Source organism: Macrobrachium nipponense, chromosome 1, assembly GCF_015104395.2.
Source record: "Macrobrachium nipponense isolate FS-2020 chromosome 1, ASM1510439v2, whole genome shotgun sequence".
Classification (NCBI taxonomy): Eukaryota; Metazoa; Arthropoda; class Malacostraca; order Decapoda; family Palaemonidae; genus Macrobrachium; species Macrobrachium nipponense.
This window is the reverse complement of record NC_087200.1, coordinates 109,475,316-109,494,405: the sequence shown is the minus strand read 5'-3', so window position 1 is coordinate 109,494,405 and position 19,090 is coordinate 109,475,316. Positions and strand designations below refer to the sequence as shown.

The 19,090-nt window shown below is 42.2% G+C and overlaps 1 protein-coding gene across 1 annotated transcript; it reads left to right on the top strand.

Annotated features, from left to right (window-relative positions):
- Nucleotides 1-9,758: 9,758 nt before the first annotated feature.
- LOC135219552 (alpha-N-acetylgalactosaminidase-like) lies at nucleotides 9,759-12,263 on the top strand (the record flags this gene model as incomplete). Its single annotated transcript, XM_064256405.1, is given in 3 exon segments — nucleotides 9,759-9,956; nucleotides 10,393-10,500; nucleotides 11,102-12,263. Coding segments are annotated over 3 exon segments (594 nt in total), but the record flags the coding sequence as incomplete, so codon positions are not given.
- Between the last annotated feature and the right edge of the window lie 6,827 nt (nucleotides 12,264-19,090).

Here is a 19,090-nt window from a genome sequence, read left to right as displayed (position 1 = left end):
TCTTCTTTCTGGGCTGCGGAGGAACGATAACAACTGTTGTCGGTTCCTCTCGATAGTTTTTCGATTCTCGCTTGCCTGGAGTTAATTTGGACTTCTTTTGGTGACGTATTCGCTTTGTTTGGCTTGGCATACGCTGATTGTGGACCGGTTTGATGTAGTGAATGTAAGGGATTGAATGAAGAAGAATATAAGGCTCTCTCTTCTTATGTTAGGAAGTTGGAACGTGATAGAGTGCGTAAGGCTTCCTCTAGAAGTTCTAGCAGATCTAGAATGAGTGAGTTGGATGTGGATCCTAATCAGTACTCAACGTAGAATTAGAACCTTCTTCCCAAGTTGCAGCCCCGGCTCCCCGCACCGAAGCCGGAGATTCGCCTTCGGAGGCGGCAGGCTCTGAAAATAAAGCCAAGAATCGTTCTGTGGATCAGAAGATTCGTCAGTTGGAAGGTAAGGAGAGTGTTAGTGATCAGTGCAGTGTCCCCAGTGTTGTGGAGGGTGCGTCTGACCGGCTCCTTAGTGCCTCTAGGCCTAGACCTCTTCCAGACTCCCAGTTCCAGTGGAGTAGGAAAGTCGAAAGCCGCAGGAGGGCTAGGGAGAGCCCCCACCGGTCAGGCGTCCCCTCGGCAGATCCTGAAGTACGCTCCCAGGCTGCCTCGGATCGCTTACAAAAAGGAGCTCCCTACGCCAATGCTTCTCCTCTTCGTCGTCTCCCTCTCCGAAGAGAGGTTGGAACTCCCGGATGCGTCGCGCCCGTTGAAGAGGGCTTGGAAGGCTCCCTGCAGTCCTTTGGCTTCTAGTCCGGAGGTTTTCCCGGAAGAATCGTCGGGTGGAGGCGAAGAAACACAAGAAATCCTGTGATCGTTCTTCTTCTCGCGCTCCGCACTCGGCGCCTGCTTCCGAGGAAGAATTAGAAGATTCTCCTACGAGAGTACTCGCGGGACTTCAAGCTCAGATCACGGCGCTAGCAGACTCTCTAGCAGTTAGATCACGTAGGAAGAAGGACGTTTCTCTTCCGATCAGAGATCTAGGCGCCGCTCTTCAGAGGATCGTTCTCCTTCATATGGGGAGGTTTCGTATGAAGGTGGGGGGGGGGGGGGCTCGCGTGAGCGCCCTCGCTCGGGGTGGGGGGGAGCGCCCTTCACTCGCCGTTGAGCGCCCTCGCTCGCCTGGGCCTCGTCTTTCAATTTCAAGGCGCCAAACATCGGTAGGACGCTCTATGGAGAAAGAAGTTTTTTCTCCAGATTGGATTCCCGCTTCCGGTAAGCGCACTGCACCTGCTCATCACGCGATTTCTTCAACTCCCTCGCGTGAGACTTCTCCTCAGCAGCCTCAAGATTATAGAAGGCGCCCTTATACAGTAGGCGTTCTTCTTCCAGATGTCACTCTCCTCGAGTATCGGATCGTGACTTCTCTCCTGACAGGCATCTAGAGTCTGGTAGGAGTCGTGTGCATGATAGACGGCCTACTGTTAGCCGCTCCCCGCAAGGTAGGCGCCAAGAGCCTACTGCACATAGCTCTCCTAGTAGGCGCTCGTCTCTTTTAAGGCGTCATACTCCTGTTTATTCTCCTAAGGGCAGACAACAAGAGTCTTTCAAGCGCCCTTCTCCGTCGTAGGCGGCTCTCTCCCGCTTCTAGGCGCACTTCTCCTGACCGTTTGTCTCTTGGTAGGCACCAGGAATCCCGGAAGCGCCCTTCTCCAAGTTAGGCGCTCGTTAGTTTTGAAGCGCCCTTCTCCTGAATGTTACCCTCTTGTTAGAACGTCAAGAGTCTCGCAAGCAGGCCTTCTCCTAGTAGGCGCATTTCGCCTTCCAGTCGAACTTCCGTTGATCGTACGCAACTGGACAGGTATGGAGAGCCGCGCAAGCGCTCTGCTCTCGATAGGCGCTCTTCTCCTGGCAGCCGCTCGCCCCATGGATAGGCGCATAGAGTATAGTAGGCGCTCGCCTCCTCGTAAGCGCCCCTGCGGATGTTTCCGAGAATTCTCGGAGTAGGAGCCCTACCTCTCCTTCGGCTGAGATTCCGTATACCTCGAAGAGGGAGTCTCATCGTATACTTCCCAGATCTTCTCATCGTTCTCCAGTGATGTGAACTCTTCTAAGAGAGGGCGTTTCTCCAACCTCTCGCTCAACTCCTGCTAGGATCCCTTCGTCACCTAAGGATCTTTCCGCGCTCGCCTCGACAAAGGACGTCCTAGAAGGTTCGGATGAGGAACGAAAACACTTTGCTGCTGTCTCTTCTTACAAGAAGCTTACATAGCTACTTTTACAAGTTTTTGGGGATTCCCTTACGCCTACGGCTCCTCCTTCTCCTCACTCACTTTTTTCAACGGCGAAGACAGCGAAGAGTTCTTCTTGTGTGAGGATGAAGCCAACTCTTTCTATGAAGAAGGCACTGAGGAGTTTTGGTTCCTGGATGGCTTCCAAAGAAGAAGCGGGGAAAACGATGTTCGCTTTTCCTCCTTCGAAGTTATCAGGACGCGCTGGTTTCTGGTACGAAACAGGAGAGCCCTTAGGATTGGGTCTACCGTCTTCGGCTGATTCGGATTTTTCGGCACTGGTAGATTCGACAAGGCGAACTGCCCTTAACTCTGCTAAGACGACTTGGGCAATGAACGAATTGGATCATTTGCTCAAAGGTATGTTTAGAGTGCTAGAAGTATTTAACTTCCTTGATTGGTCGTTGGGAGTCCTAGCCAAGAAATTGAAGTGCCAGAGTCAATTTCACCAGATGATCTTATGTGTGTTTTGTCTTGTATGGACAAGTCGGTAAGAGACGGAGCGAGTGAAATCGCCTCCCTTTATGGGGCAGGCATCGTGAAGAAGAAGGTCGGTTTACTGTTCCTTCTTAACGAAGTCGGTCTCCCATGCTCAGAGGTCTTCTTTGCTGTTTGCTCCTCTGTCTACTCAGTTGTTCCCGAAACATCGAGTGCAGGACATTTCGAGGTCACTTTCGGCCAAAGCCACCCAGGACCTTTTGGCACAGTCGGCAAGAAAACCTCGCCCTTCCTTCCCTACCAAGGCTAAGAAGGAAAAGGCAAGTGTTCGAGAACCTTTCGAGGGGCATCTTCATCAAGAACCTCTACGTTTAGAGGTCGTAAACCTTCAAGAAGGGGTAAGACTTTCGCCAAGTCTGTTAAAGCCCCCAAATAACTTGCAAGTCCTTCAAACAACGGTGGGCGCCAGACTCTTAGAGTTTGCAGAAGTCTGGGCCCAAAAAGGGGCGGATCCTTGGACCCTTTCTATTTTGAGGAGAGGTTACCTCATCCCTTTCGTCGAAAGACCTCCCTTGACGACCATCCCAGGGAACTGACGGCCATGTACAGAGACCCCATCATGAATCAAGCTCTCCATCTAGCAGTAGATCAGATGCTGGAGAAGGGGGCTATCGAACTAGTGACAGACCATCATTCATCGGGCTTCTACAACCGCCTTTTCCTAGTTCCGAAGTCCTCAGGGGGATGGAGACCGGTGTTGGATGTAAGCGCCCTGAAACTTCTTCGTAGAAAAGAAGAAGTTCACGATGGAAACGCCTTCATCAGTGCTGGCAGCGCTTCGTCCAGGGGACTGGATGGTTTCCTTGGATTTTCAGGACGCTTACTTCCACGTACCGATCCATCCTTCCTCGAGGAAGTTTCTCAGATTCATGATGGGGGGGAAAATTTTTCAGTTCAGGGCTCTGTGTTTCGGCCTCTCGACGGCCCCTCAAGTGTTCACGGGGATTTTGAGGAATGTGGCTCAATGGCTTCATTTGAAAGGGGTGAGGATATCCATGTACCTCGACGATTGGCTATAAGGGCCAATTCAGAAGATCGTTGTTTGAAGGACTTACAAGTAACTTTAGAATTGACGAAGGCTTTGGGACTTCTCGTCAATTTCAAGAAGTCATCACTAATTCCCGAGCAAGAGTGTGTGTATCTCGGGATACAGATGAACTCTCTGAGTTTTCGGGCTGTCTCGCAGGAAAGGATAGCCCGAGGATTCGAGAGAGTAACAACCTTCTTAGGGAAAGAAGTATGCACAGTGAGGGAGTGGATGAGTCTGCTGGGGACACTCTCCTCTCTGGAGCAATTCGTTCCTAGGAAGGTTGCACCTGAGACCGCTCCAATTCTTTCTTCATCGGAATTGGAGTCGTCGTTCTCAGGATTTGACGTTCTCCCTGTCGTTATCCCAGGACATCAAGAAACATCTCTTATGGTGGACAGATCCCAACCTCTTTGCGAAGGGACTGTCTCTTCAATCACAGACCCCCAACCTGGTGTTGTTCTCCGACGCGTCGGACATGGGGTGGGGTGCAACTCTGGGAACCAACGAAGTGTCAGGTACCTGGGTGGGGGACCAGGTAGCCTGGCACATCAACAGAAAGGAGTGATGGCTGTGTGGTTGGCTCTGAAGGCTTTCGAGCCCAAAGTCAGAAGATCGGTAGTGCAGGTCAACGCGGACAACACTACAGCTCTGGCATACATCAGGAAACAGGGGGGACGCATTCCTTCTCCCTGTACGAGACAGCAAGAGACCTTCTTCTGTGGGCAGAAGAAAGAGGAATCAAGCTTCTCACCAGGTTCGTGCAGGGAGAAAGGAATGTAAGAGCAGATCTCCTCAGCAGGAAAGATCAGGTCCTTCCCACAGAGTGGACCCTTCATCTGGATGTATGCCAGAGCCTGTGGAAGTTATGGGGCAGGCCACACATAGACCTCTTTGCCACGTCCAAAGAACAAGAGGCTGGATCCTACTGCTCTCCGATATCGGATCCAGAGGCAGTAGCAATAGATGCTCTTCTTCTAGACTGGAACGGACTCGACGTCTACGCGTTTCCCCCCTTCAAGATCCTGGGGCTAACTATCAAGAAGTTCGTAGAGTCCGATTCAACGAGAATGACTTAATCGCCCCCTTTTGGCCGGCCCAAGAATGGTTCACAGAGGTTACTGGAATGGTTGGTGGACCTTCCAAGATCGCTCCCGCTAAGGAGCGATCTACTCAGACAACCCCACTTCGACAGTACCACAAAAATCTCCTCGCTCTCAGTTCTGACTGGTTTCAGACTGTCCAAAGTTTGGTCAGAGCGAAAGGCTTTTCAGCAGCAGCTGCTAAAGCAATCGCAAGAGCGAGGAGACCTTCCACCTTGGCGTGTATACCAGTCAAAGTGGGATGTCTTCAGACGTTGGTGCAAGAGGAAGAACATTTCCTCTTCCAGTACCTCTGTGACCCAAATTGCGGATTTCCTTATTTTCCTCAAGGAGAATGTCATCTGGTTGTGTCAACTATTAAGGGATACCGCAGTATGTTGGCTGCGCGGTATTTCGCATAGAGGCTTAAATATATCCGATGATAAGGACCTGCATGATCTTATTAGATCATTTGAAACCATTAAGCGTCCTCATGTAGTACCGAACTGGAATCTAGACGTAGTCCTACAATTCCTTGGATCGTCTAGATTCGAACCTCCTGGGCTTAGCCTCTTTCAAGGACTTGACGAAGAAGGCTATCTTCCTTTTGCCCTAGCTACAGCTAAAAGAGTGAGTGAGCTCCAAGCTATTGAGGGCAATGTAGGGTTTAAGGAAGATTCTATGGTATGTTCGTTTCTTCCAAGTTTCCTTGCAAAGAATGAAAAACCCATCACGCCCTTGGCCCAGGAGCTTTGAAGTTCGTAGTTTATCTTTTCTAGTAGGGGAAGAGCCTGAAAGAACTCTTTGCCCTATGAGAATTATGAAGTATTTCCTTAAGAGGAAGGAACAACTTAAGGCTAATCAAGATGTACTTTGGTGCTCCGTAAAGGACCCCACTCGGCCCATGTCGAAGAATGCTCTTTCCTTTTTTCTGAGAAGCCTTATTACAGAGGCCACATGTTGCCTGTAAGGAAGATCAGTTAGGACTACTGAAAGTGGAAAGCTCACGAGGTGAGAGCCATCGCAACTTCGCTTGCATCAGAAAAAATATGTCTGTGCGGAACTTGATGGAGGCGACTTTTTGGAGATGCCAATCGGTTTTCGCAAACCACTACCTACGTGATGTAAAAATCACATATGATAAATGCTTCGCCTTGGTCCTTTCGTATCGGCGGATTCGGTGCTGGGGCAGGGAGCTGAAACTTATCCTGTGTAAATTTTTTATATGTTACCCTATATATATTGTTGTTTTTTGGTTGTCTGAAAGAGGTTGCAGGAGGCACCTCTTTTTGTCGTAATATAACCCTTTGTATTTTGGTTAGGTGGTCTGGTGGGTTTTGGCTCCTTGCAGAGGTAGTGGTAAGGATCTGTTAGGTAAGCGGACAAGGTCCCTCTAACAGCATCCGACTTGGATTCTACCACAATAGGGGATCACAGATCCGAGAGTCTTTCAGCATCAGGTCACGTCCTAGCTGTAGCTCTCCAGGCAATGCAGACTCAGAGATAGTATCTATGAAGTCTTCATCCTGAAAAGGTGAGAACCAAGGTTTTTATATCCTACAACATTAGTTGTTTCCCGTCTTACCTGTATTATTGAGCTGTCTCTTACCCTCCACCAAGGGTGCCAATCAGCTAAGTATATATCTGTCAGGGAAGTTCATGTACAAAAAATGATATTGTTAAACTACAATAAAGTTTTTGGTACATACTTACCTGGCAGATTATATAACGATTAATGGCCCACCCAGCCTCCCTCAGGAGACAGGTGGAAGAGAAAAATCTGACAAGCTTACGGGAGTGGTTCGTACATCCGCCACCCAGCGGCGGGTAAGGTAGACCACCTGACCTACCTGTCGCGTGTGCCGCGAGATTTGAAATTCTGTCGGGAACGTCGGAGGACTATAGCTAAGTATATATCTGCCAGGTAAGTATGTACAAAACTTTATTGTAGTTTAACAATATCATATTTCACAGGCAATCATCATTTCTCCGTCATCTATGGCAAAATCCCTACACAAGAGGACACAACTTTCCCATTGGAACCAGTCACTGTAGGTCAGCATCTTCTTTCTGGGCTGCTGCAATATCAGAATATTATATCTCAATCTGGACAGCATTCACTGTGCTTCTGGAAAGGGCATTTGCAATGTTGTTGGAGGAGCCCTACAAGTATAACTGATGGTGCTGGAAAACACAAGAGATTGCTGATAGTTATTGCACCGAACAACTGGTCTGTTTTGTGAAGGCGTGAACCAAGGTCTGGTGGTCCATGTGCACCACAAATTGGCATCCCTCAAGCATATGCCTGAAATGTCAGATGGGGCAGTGGACTGACTGACTCCCAGCAGCTCTGTCAAATGTGGAGTACGTATCTGCTGGAGATAGCTTCTTGCTGAAGAATGCCAATGGACGATGATCGTCTGTATCCTGCTTGAGTACTGTGCTCATTGCTGTGCTACTTGTATCTGTGGTCAGTGTAAGGGAACCTGTGAGAGAAGAAACATTAGTGTTGCAGCAGAACCAAGGGCTTTTTTGGCTACTGAAAATCAATTTCTTGTTTATCAGTCCAGCATAATGATTGGGGGGCTTTTCTTTTAAACATTTGTACAATGGGCACATAATTTTAGCCAGGTTGGGTATAAAACTGTTTTAATATTTAATCATGTCACCAAACTCTTTAAATGATTTAATGCGTCTTGGCCTTGCACATTCTGTAACAGCTATGACCTTCATTGGGAGAGGTTTAGCTCCTTTAGAGCTTATGTATTTGATGACCAAGAACTTCTACTGTACTACAGTGAACTCCCCATACGTATTCGTGGATTTCTCTGTGGAACATATACCCCCATTATTCACTGAAAAATTACCTGTTTGTGGTATTTTTCTGAGAAATATCCACAAGTTCCTGTGTTTTTTTATATATGTCATCATAAAATGCACTTTTTGTGATAAAACAATTAGAAAAAACAGGTACTATATGGTTTGCCATTGAATGATACTTCCATATAAATGGTTCCATAAATTTTTAGAAGTGCACCCTTGGTGGTAGACACATTGAGTGTTGGTGGTTGGTTTTAGCCATTCATGGAATTGGGCTGGGACAAACGCTTGCATGGGCTTGTACTGACGAGTAATTGTGTGTTAGACAGCTCATTGGTGATTTAGAAACGTGTAGTGTTTTTTTCCTTTTCCTGGAAGAAAGGCAGCGAAAGGCACTCGTTCCCCCTTATGAGGCAACTAGTCTGGCTGTCCACTGACAGTTGGTTGGGTTGCTGCTGTGCCTCTACTGCATGTGTTTTGATAACATACCAGTCTTGCTCATATTTTCAAGCCTCGCTCCTGTTTCTTCAGGGGAAGAAGCAAAGTCCCCTTTTTTTTTTTTTTTTTTTTTTTTTTTTTTTTTTTTTTTTTTTTATGTCACATGTCAGGCTGTATTTTCTGATTTGGCAGTTTGTTTTCCCTATTGTAGTTTTGAGAGTGGTGTATGGTGGCAGGGAAATCTGGCTTTATGTCTGTCTCTTCACCACTTTGGGGTTGTGGTTGTGTGGTGGCTGCTGCTACAGGTGGTTGAGTGGGCTCGGATGATGTCTGGGCCAGATGAACCGCATATACCATTTTGAGAAAGTTTGTCGATTGGCATGGCAGATGTGGTAGGAATTGCAGCGACTGACTGTTTAGTGAGGCAACTTTGTTGGCAGTACTTCGTGCACTAAGTCCAGTGTCATCATCTGGTTGGCAGTCTGCGGCAGGGATTATTGTTAGCCATCAGAGCTGCTTGTAGACGTGTGAGGATTGTTGATTTTCTATTGCCATTCCTACGGTATTTTGGAATTTTTTTAACTATGAAGGCTGGGGGCATGCTGAAGGATGACCTTTGTTGTGCCTTCAAACTCTTGTATGTGATGGTGCTGTCTGTCTGACTCAGCTAACCACTCTTGCTATTTGTTCGAAGATGTCATTGGGTAGGAATTCGAGGACTGTGTCAGCTTTTCATGACATTGATGTGATCTTTTTATGACCTGAAGATTATCTCTGCCCTAAAGAACCACGCCTCAGGGTTGTATTTAATGAAAGGGGGTAGGCAGACAGATGTAGCTACTGCGTTGTCGTTGGGAGAGCTGGCGTGATTAGTCATCTTGGTGGTCACCAGTTTGAGATGAGTGTAGATAGAGATATGGTCAACTACTAGCCGATTTATTATCACAAGAATTCTAACAAGATATTCTGTGAATGGAAAAGTAGCGCAGGACATTAGAATCAGAGGGGCATAATTTTATATAATTTTATGATCAGCTGAGTTTTCTCACACTGGAAAAATGCCTAATAATAAATTCTTTATCCAACATGAGAAATGTTTTTTCATACTTACGACTCGAAAGCTTAAAGTTTTACATATGAGGTTGATTTTTGTTTTACAAATAAAATACTGTAGTTCCTGAAAATACATAACAATCACTAATTCAGGAATCAGTCATTGATTTGTGTTTTTCTGGGGAAACCCAACATTCTGCAGGATGGTGGGTCGTGTTTTTTTGTCATTTTGGATGGTGAGTGCCCGGAGGGCCTAACACTCATATAAAATCACCTTGATATATGTTTGATATCAGTTTTATCTGAATAAATTGGTCACTCATTACATATGCCCCATTTTTTAGGTCAATAATTGTCAATGTTTGTGAAGGATAAATGCTTAAAGAATTTTAATGTTTAATTGTAAATGAAGACAAACTTCAGTACTTTGTAAGAAGTCTTATGTTTTTTAACCAGGAATTTTATTCAAGCAAGCTTTATGGTTTTAGGTGCACAGTATCATTAATTTTCTTGGTTTTTTTATTTATAATAATGTCTTTACAGTTGTGCATATTTTTCCCTTAAACAGTTAATCGTCGGTAATTTTGGCCTCAGTTATGAGCAGTCAAAGTCTCAGATGGCCATGTGGGCCATATTTGCTGCTCCGTTACTCATGTCTGTAGATCTACGGACAATTCGTCCAGAATACAAAGCTATTCTTCAGAATCGTGCTGTTATTGCCGTTAACCAAGATCCACTTGGCATTCAAGGAAAGAGAATTTATAAGGTAAGATAGTTTGCCTTAGATTATATTTATCACAAAGGCATTCATTATAAAAATAGCCTTTAACTGTACCATTTCATTTGGGTGTATGAAGCAAAATGTTCCAAAAACTAGGGTATCACTATGCATACCCAGTTAATTCCTTGTTACTAGACATTCAGTTAAATTATCCAGAAATGTCAGTTATCTGGAGTTAATCAGGTCACTTCAAAAAAACTAAACATTTATAAATTGATTACATAACTGGACTATATGGATAGTTTACTAAGCTTCAGAGTATTTAAATATTACTAGTTTTGAATAACAATATAATGATAATATAAAGTTTTTGCTAAAATAATGAAAACTCTGTGTGCGAGACAAGGTGTTTACAAAACCACTTTTTAAAAATTATGTGAAAATGGGCAGAACTGTTTTCAGAGAAATATTTTCTTTACAGGACAAAGGTATAGAAATTTGGGCTCGTCCAATTTCTCCTCTTCATCAGAACTTCTATTCATATGCCATAGCTTTTCTTAATAGACGTACTGATGGAACACCCTCTGAGGTAAGTCTTGTTAGACTGACAAATACTAATGGGTTCTCTTAAAATTTGATGTTCTTTGAAACCAGCTTTCTTCAGTACTACTGGAAGTTACTTGCTGTAGCTAATAATACTGTTGATCATAAATGGGAATTAAACAAATAAAAGTACTTCAAAGATTAATTGTACATAATTGAAGCATATATAAGAGTTGATATAGATAAAGCTTTTAACAGTTACTATAATTACACAAGCAAAGATTTCTATGCTCATGGTGTTATATTGCCACTAACACTAGTTACCATTTGCTAATTCTGTGGAACCACCAGATCTTTCATTTTGGCCTATCAAGTATCTTGTTATACAATGCACTTCAGTGGGTAGTGTAGGGTCTTGTCTCCTGATAAATAATGAATTATGTTAAGCTGTGATAAATAATGAATTATGTTAAGCTGTGAAGATAGAAATTTTGCAAATATTATTGTATATAATTGGTGATATTTTACAAATTTTTATGTAAATGTAATAATATGGAAACAAACTGTCCATGAAATAGAAGAAAGGCCTCTTAAATTCTAAATTGATCGATGAGCACAAAATATTAAATTTCTACCATCTTTTCCAGGTGTCTGTGACACTTCGTGAACTTGGTCTGGCTTATCCGGGAGGATATGCAATTACTGATCTCTTTGATAACGTTCATTATGGTACTGTGTCACCAGATAAGAGATTTAAGGTAGATGTTAACCCCTCTGGTGTTGTTTTGGTAAGGTGTGATGTTGTAAAGACAACAGGGTTTGGTCTAGGCGGTACTAGATCCCAGTTTAGGGAAATTCACCCCCAGAGTTCTTTCAGAAACCCTTTTAACAATCAGATAGTCAATCAGTTTGGACAATCTGAAAGATTTTTCTAGCACCATAGCATTAATGCTTGAAAGGGCTGTACAAAAGGACTTTTAAGGTATAGGTTGTGTACAAAGTTAGTAAAGTGCTTAATGGTTGACCAAACTGTTGTCTTGAACTTATTTATTGGCAAGGATTTTGTTTTGATAAATATCACCCTTTTGTGAAACTATCCTGATTTTTGCATCATTGCATTTTATGTATGAATTTTTCTTCAGTAATGTATAATGATATGATTTATCACTTGGTCACTGTCCATGCATCATAATGGCTGCCATATTTTGAAGTTAACATTGCATCATATTGTGTGTTATGTATATTCAGTTCATAAACATTTACTTTAGTATGAATTAACTCTTAATTATAGATATTTGATAGTTAAATAGGTACTGTATACAGTATTAAGAGTATTGGAATTAAGAATATATATACATATCTTGAACAAAGATAAAGCAAATTGTGATAAGTTTTGCTTGAATTATAATCACTTCCCAATTGGCTTTTCCTCCAAACTTACTGTGTGGGAAACTGTATTCAATTACAAAGGCATTTTAAAAATGGTGCATTAGCTCCCTTGGGTTATTATTTTAAGGTAGTTTAACCTGATCATTGAGTTAAAATTCTGTTCTATCATAAGATGGCTATGTGCTACCATGGAAAAAATCAGTAACCTGAACATTTGAGTAAAAATCTTTGCTCTTATAAGGATGGCCATAAGGTACCATGAAAAAAAAAAAAACTAACATAGTACACATATAAACAGTTTTTATGACCATTTTATGTATAATATGCAATAGTTAGAATAACAGTTGAAAATCATAAAGAAAAAAGATACTAGTAGTATTGTGCATTTTCTCAGAATTTTTAGTACTTCCATAAATTACCGTATGTAATTTTGTACATTGCCACATTAATGGAAATCTCATGAGTCAGGAATTTGCTTTGTTTGTAAATTAGGATTTTAATCTTAATGTTTGCTGTTAACACAGAACCTTTAACATCGTGCCTGTATGGTTTTTGGATGGGTTTTATCAGAGTAAGGTTGCAGAATATTTTCATAATGATCTTTTCAGTCAGTAATTAACACCAGTTTTTGAAGTTTTAATTGCATGACTATAATTTTATAACTTTCCTGTGTTAAAATGAAATGGGTGACAATTTATTGCCAGTTACAATAAATTTGTACTGGAGTGCTACCTATGCATTTTTTTTTTAGTATTATCCAGAGGAGGAAATACACAAAGTTTTCTGTGCAGGTTCAAGCATTTGTCAGGAATATTGACAAGATGGATTTTAGGCTGTGGCTAGCCAAGAGAAATTTTAGTTTTCATTAAAATAAACAAACTTTATATACACCATACAGTAACAGATTATGAAATAAACTAGTATTCATGTTGATCTAGTTTTGAGTATTTTTTTTATATGGTCATTTAATTTTCAAGGCCAGTTCTGCCATTGGTGAAATGCCTTTATTCCATATATTTTAAGAAACCTTTCATAGAACAAGTACTGAATTAATACAGTAATTTTATAACAAATTTTATTTTTATACACAAGATGCCACAAAGAATATAAGGTTTCCCCATTACTGTTAAATAGTAAGATAAAACGAAGTCAAATTACAATGTCAGTACTTTAGGGGACGTTTACAAAGCCTTAAGATGGGATTGTATCGTAAATGGTATTATTATACAATACCTGTTTTTTGTCACTGCTGTGATATCCAAGTAGTAACTACTTGTACAAGTGTTACTGTTATGGCATGATGGGCATGATCAGCAATAATTGCCGCAAGGAATCATCTCATGACTTTAAGGGACTGATTAATCATTTGCATTTCCAGTATCTCATATTTCATCTGTTGTTGATTAGATAGTTCAGTTTAAACATCCATTGATGTTGAGGGATGCGAACTTTTGTTGTTAAGCAACGTTTATGTAAATTTTACATTCCATGTTTTATGATTAAAATATAATAAATGACAATAGTGCTTTTATTAACCAATTCTAGTACAGATGTACAACTAAAACTTATACAGTATTTGTTAACTACAGAAAGACACTACAGGAAACCCTTGTTATTAAGTAGCTTAACCAGACCACTTACTTATACCAACAAGTCCAGAGGATGCCTTTGGGAAAACAGAACCCCAGTCATTGCCATATTTTGCTTTACCACTGTTTAATCAAAGATGAACCCTAAGGGCAAAACATTTCCAGAACAACCTGCTTCAAAATACCTACATTAAGTTCCATCAGCAGTATGTCAACTTTCCCCCCCCACCCCCCCCCTCCAAATTTTTTAATCAATTTGACAAATTTTTAATCAATTTGTATTTTTCATCGCTAACAAACCTTCAGTCTTAACAATAGGATAATCTTCTTATGCCAGCTGGAGACCAGTTAAAAACAACCAGAGAGTGTAAAGCAAGGAATCTGCAGCATCTGGCAACTCGTGCATATACAAGGTGGGCTGGTCACCAACCAGGCATAGAACACCGTGACGCATCTTTATCCGCTGAACAAAAGCTCCTGAGAGACAACAATCAAAGTAGAGACAACAATCAAAGCAGACTGACCATATCCCCTCGTAAACTGATGACTAAGATTTCCTGAGATAGCTGGCCATCTGGCCCGCAGCCCTTCTAGAAAAACCTCTCGCTCGCAGGAGATACTTGATAGTCTCCAGCCGTGAAGAGAGGGATTTTACCGATTGGTGAAACTTTTCCACTTAAGGTTGGCAAAGGAGCTGTCGCCATATAGGAATTTCTCCTGGAACCTCTGCCAGAAGAGACAGAAGGTCCAAGAACCACTCTGTTTAAGGCCACAGCTGCAACCAAGGTCATCCTGAGATTTTGAGAACTCATTACCACTCTGTTCAGAACTTGACGGATCAGGCAAAACAGAGAGAAGGCGTGCTCCTCAAGATCGTCCCAAGGATGCTGCAAGGTGTCCTCTGCTAGAGCAAGAGGATACAGGACTACTTAACAGCTTCCTGTTGAAGTGAGTGGCAAAGAGGTCTAGGATAGGCCTTCCCCAAACGTGAAAAAGCCTTTCCACCACACCCTAATGCAGACACCACTCCATGCCCAGATTTGGTTCCGACGACTCAGCTTGTTGGCCACCACATTCCTCTTGCCTGGAATATGCCTGGCAGAGAGCTCCACCGAATTGTCTATCACCCACTGGTGCAGCTCGACTGTCATTGAATGAAGTTGACGAGACTATCTTTGGAGTGGTCCTCCTTTCTAACACTTGTATCCTCCATCAGCAAGATGACCTCATGCTGATGTTCAATTTAGTATTATACTGTAGTTCTCTGACTTTCATTACTCAAAAGTATTGCATATTTTAAACTTATTTTTTCAAGTATAAGAAAGCAAGATTTTTTGTGGAAAACAAAAAATACTAGACTTACACTTATGGTTTTAATTCAGTGAACCATTGAGATCTGTATCACATCAAATAGATGAAGAAAGAGAATATGAAGGGGAGTAGAGTAGGAGGAACGAATGAGGTTGCAGCTAGCGGCCAAAGGCATGCTGCAAAGAATGCCTACAGTGCACTTTATGAAGTCCACTGATAGCACTAACCCTCCACCCCCACTCCATGAGATATCTATTGTTCCATTAGGTATTTTAATGCACATCCCTCACAAGCGCCTCAGTGGCATGCTCGGTTTGGTCTTGGCCTGCCAACATAAGAAGTTGGCAAGCACACTTTATGTACTCCTTTTCAATGGTTGTCCATCGAAACCTGCAGACAACAGGTTTGACCGAGGGGTAACTATCGAGGGCAAACCCCTATGGACACCATGGACTGATAGTATGCCTCCTCCCAGGTTTAGGGGAGTCTGACAGCGACTGGTTAGATCCGATAGGGCCGAATAGCTACATCCTTCACTACACATCCAGTAAGACACCTTTCCAGTGGCTGTCTGTCAATACCTGTGACCGGCAACAGGTTCAACTAAGGGAGTGACTACTCATGTGTAACCCCCTGACCACCCTTGAACTTCCAGTTTGCCTCCTTCCTGGTTTAGGGGAGTCTGACAAGGACCTTCTGTCTAGGAGAATCAAGGGATGAGTAGCCAACTCCCCACTGCGCAACACTTCACTATCATAACGTTAACATTGTTAACCCCGACACAAACTGGCAACGATATGGGAAGGAAGCGAGCCAGGCGCAGAAGCAAGTGGATAAAAAGAAGGGGGTAGTAGCATTAGAGAAAAACACAAGGAGCTGGCACCAAGTGTTATTTGGCACTCAGCACCTATGTACCACTGGTAAACAATTCAAGCTGTAGAAGGCGCCTGTGTAATTTATATGTATACACTGAGCGCTCAGCTCCCACTGGGCGCTTGGTTTCCACTGGGTGTTCAGTTCCCATTATGGAGAAGTTACGGGAGTTCCATTTGACAACGTCCTGGAGAGAGAGAGAGAGAGATGGCTTCCACTGGGTGTTCGGTTCCCATTATGGAGAAGTTATGGGAGTTCCATTTGACAATGTCCTGGAGAGAGAGAGAGATGGCTTCCACTGGGTGTTTGGTTCCCATTATGGAGAAGTTATGGGAGTTCCATTTGACAACATCCTAGAGAGAGAGAGAGAGAGAGGGTAATTGGTGGTTGGATGGTTAACGATTGAATTGGCTGTTGGTGAGTTCTGGGTTGTCTGCTGGTGCAGCTGGAGTTAGTTGTTAGAGTTCTGTGTTTCAGTCAGTCTTTGGTCAGTTTTTAGGCAAAGCCTGTGAAGATAAGGAGTGTCGGCAACGGTCTATGAACTGTTGGAGGCATTGAAAGTCAGTTGAGTTGTGTTGTCGGTTTGTTGTTTAGTTGTTGTTTGATATTAATTGCTTTAGAGTTGTTGTGCCTGCCTGTGTTGGATTTGTTGTGGTTGTGAGTTTCTGTTGGGTTATATGTGAGTTGTTATAGTTGAAGGTTGTTGTTGGGAAGCTGTTGTGGTTCTTGTTGGTGAGCTGTTGTGATTCCTTGGTGTTGTTAGTGGGTGTGTGTGTGTTGCCTTTTTGTGTTGGTGGTTGGTTGTGCAGTGGTCTTTTGTTGTGGTTGTATTCCTGTAATGATGGAAATCATTCATTTAGCATTTATGACAGTACTCATGGAAATTGGTGGACTGGAAAACCGAATTGGTTTTCATCTTATCAAGATGTTAAATTAGCCACTCGAAGTTGAGATTGTCTATGATCGAGTTGTATGTACGTAAGTACGTAACTGTAACCAAGTGCCAGTTGCAAAAGCTTAAATTGCTCTGTTCGAGACGAGTACGGCAACGCCGAGGGGAAACGAATGTATCTCCCCTTATTTTCATTTGAAATGACGTATTTCTCCCTTGTAAAAGGTATGCACTTGTCTTAGTTTATAATGTATATGTTGCCATAACATTTGGTAGTGTTTTCTTTATACTTTTACTTTGATATAACTGCCAATTGCCAAGAATTGTAATGGTACTGTTACGTAAGTTGCACCATGTTGAGTCTGCATGTTGTTGCCATTGTACCATCAATTAAATGTAGGCTAAGATGTGAATTAGTCTTCCATATGTTTATGAAAATGTCAATTCTAGAGTAAATTCCACCATGTTATGCATATAAAATCAGGCTAACTGTGATGTGTAACAGTAAAGTTAGGCATGGGTAGCATAGCCTAAAGGGCCCTAACGAATGCATGCTCTTTGGCACGAGATTGCCATCCTAAATGAACTGTTTGTATTACAGGGAACCAGTATAGGGGTCCTGTGTAAGAACCAGTATAGGGATCGGTGTTGGTTCTAACTGGTATTGAAGGAGTACAGCTAGGAATAAGCTACTTTTACAATGATTATCCCACCTTACTGTTAAGAAGAATTATTAAAAAATCCCGGGAGCCAGCCTTTCCCTCAACCTTTATTACAACAATGAAGATTCGACCGTCTCCGACGTCAAGTACCTGTTCCAACTAAGAATAGGCCAAGAAGTATAGTAGCCTAGGCCTGTGAGGTACCTTTATATTAGCCTATGGTTTGAAGTGTTTTTGTATAGGCTAGTCTGAGTTAATTGTCCTAAAATGTATGGTAGCCTCCGAATGTCTAAGTCAGGACAATTGACACATCAGTACTGTATACATATGCAGTATAGTAAATACATGAGTCATAAGGATATCACATTAAGAGAGATTTATACTATTACATATGGTGACGCGGTGGAAGGATGTATTTATGTTATAGATACCTAGGTACATCCAACCTCACGTCCTAAAGTTGGTCATGAAACCCTTATTTCTGTACTTATTTTCAGGTATTATTAGCCTAACCCTGTGAGTATGCCTATCCACTCTTGCTTAGGTACTGTTAGCCTATGTATTGTAGCCTATGTTGATTGATTTTACCTTTGGTTCCTTTGGTATAACATAGCCTGCAAAATGGAGGGTGATATAGAGAGAGAAGACTTTTATGATAATTTGTTGTCTGCCATGGACACTCAGGGGGTTGTCAAATGCAGCAGTTGTGTGATCAGCTTATTGACATGAAAAGGGAAATAGCTAATTTATCAATCTCTACACCTGTCACTTCCACACCATCCAATCCTAACAGGGCTAATAGTTCAGACATTAACCCATTTGTCACATTAGACAGAGCAGACATAACAATGACACCACACAATAACCCAGCTTCACTATTGACACACAATTTATCAAATAATAGTACACAGCCAGTAATACCCAGTAATCCATTTCAGGGAAGTAACACAGTCAATAACCCCTTCGTTCCAGTAGGTAACCTGAATAACCCTATTGATAATCATTCCTAAAAAGATGGTATGAAACCTAGGATTTCTAGTGGATTTGGGGGGTATTTGGGGAACTTAAGGGGCATTTGTATTGGGGAAACCATTTAAGGTATTTTGATGTTGAAATTGTCAAGGAATTACAAGGTGTTTGGAACTGATAATAGAACTTGCTAGAGTTTTTTGTTTTTAGTCAAGTAGAATTCTGTGTTTCTGCAGATACTGATAGAATCCAAGTAGCACTTACCAGAGTGGAACAAGAAATTGCAACTCTATTAACTGCTGAAATGGTAAAAAGGGGAAATAACATATCTTGGAGTCAGTTTAAGGACATACTGAATACACCACTTTGCTTGTTCAGCCAATATTACGCAGGCTTGGCAGGAAATTGAGATGGAACGTTACAGTATAGACGAAGCCCCTAGAGCATTTGTTAACAGAATGAAATGTAAATTGTCTGCTTTTGAAATGAAATTTCCTAAGGATTCCCTTCCCAAAGCTGACAGTCTTGTGAAAAAGAAACTGTATAGAGGACTTAGCAGTACATCCCAGGAAAGACTCAAGGATTTCCTGGATGATAGGATACCCGTTAGAAAGATTCATTGAATTTGTGGAATATGAGTATCATCTAGCTACCATAAGTGGGGATGTTACCCAACGTAAAGTTTTTCCTGTTAATAATTGCAATTCCCAACCACAGCCTGTAGTAAATAGTAATGCAAATACAACCACAGAATTGCAAGATCTGAAGAAGCAAATTAGTGATTTGTCTAAACAAATTAAAGAAGTTTAGTAGGAATAAAGAAAACAATCAGTACTGTGCTTACTGTAAGGTCAGAGATCACAAACTTTCTGAATGTCCACGTAACCCTCCAAAAGGTGTGTTTTGTTTTGATTGTCACAAACCAAATTGTAAAAGAGGTTCAGCAAAATG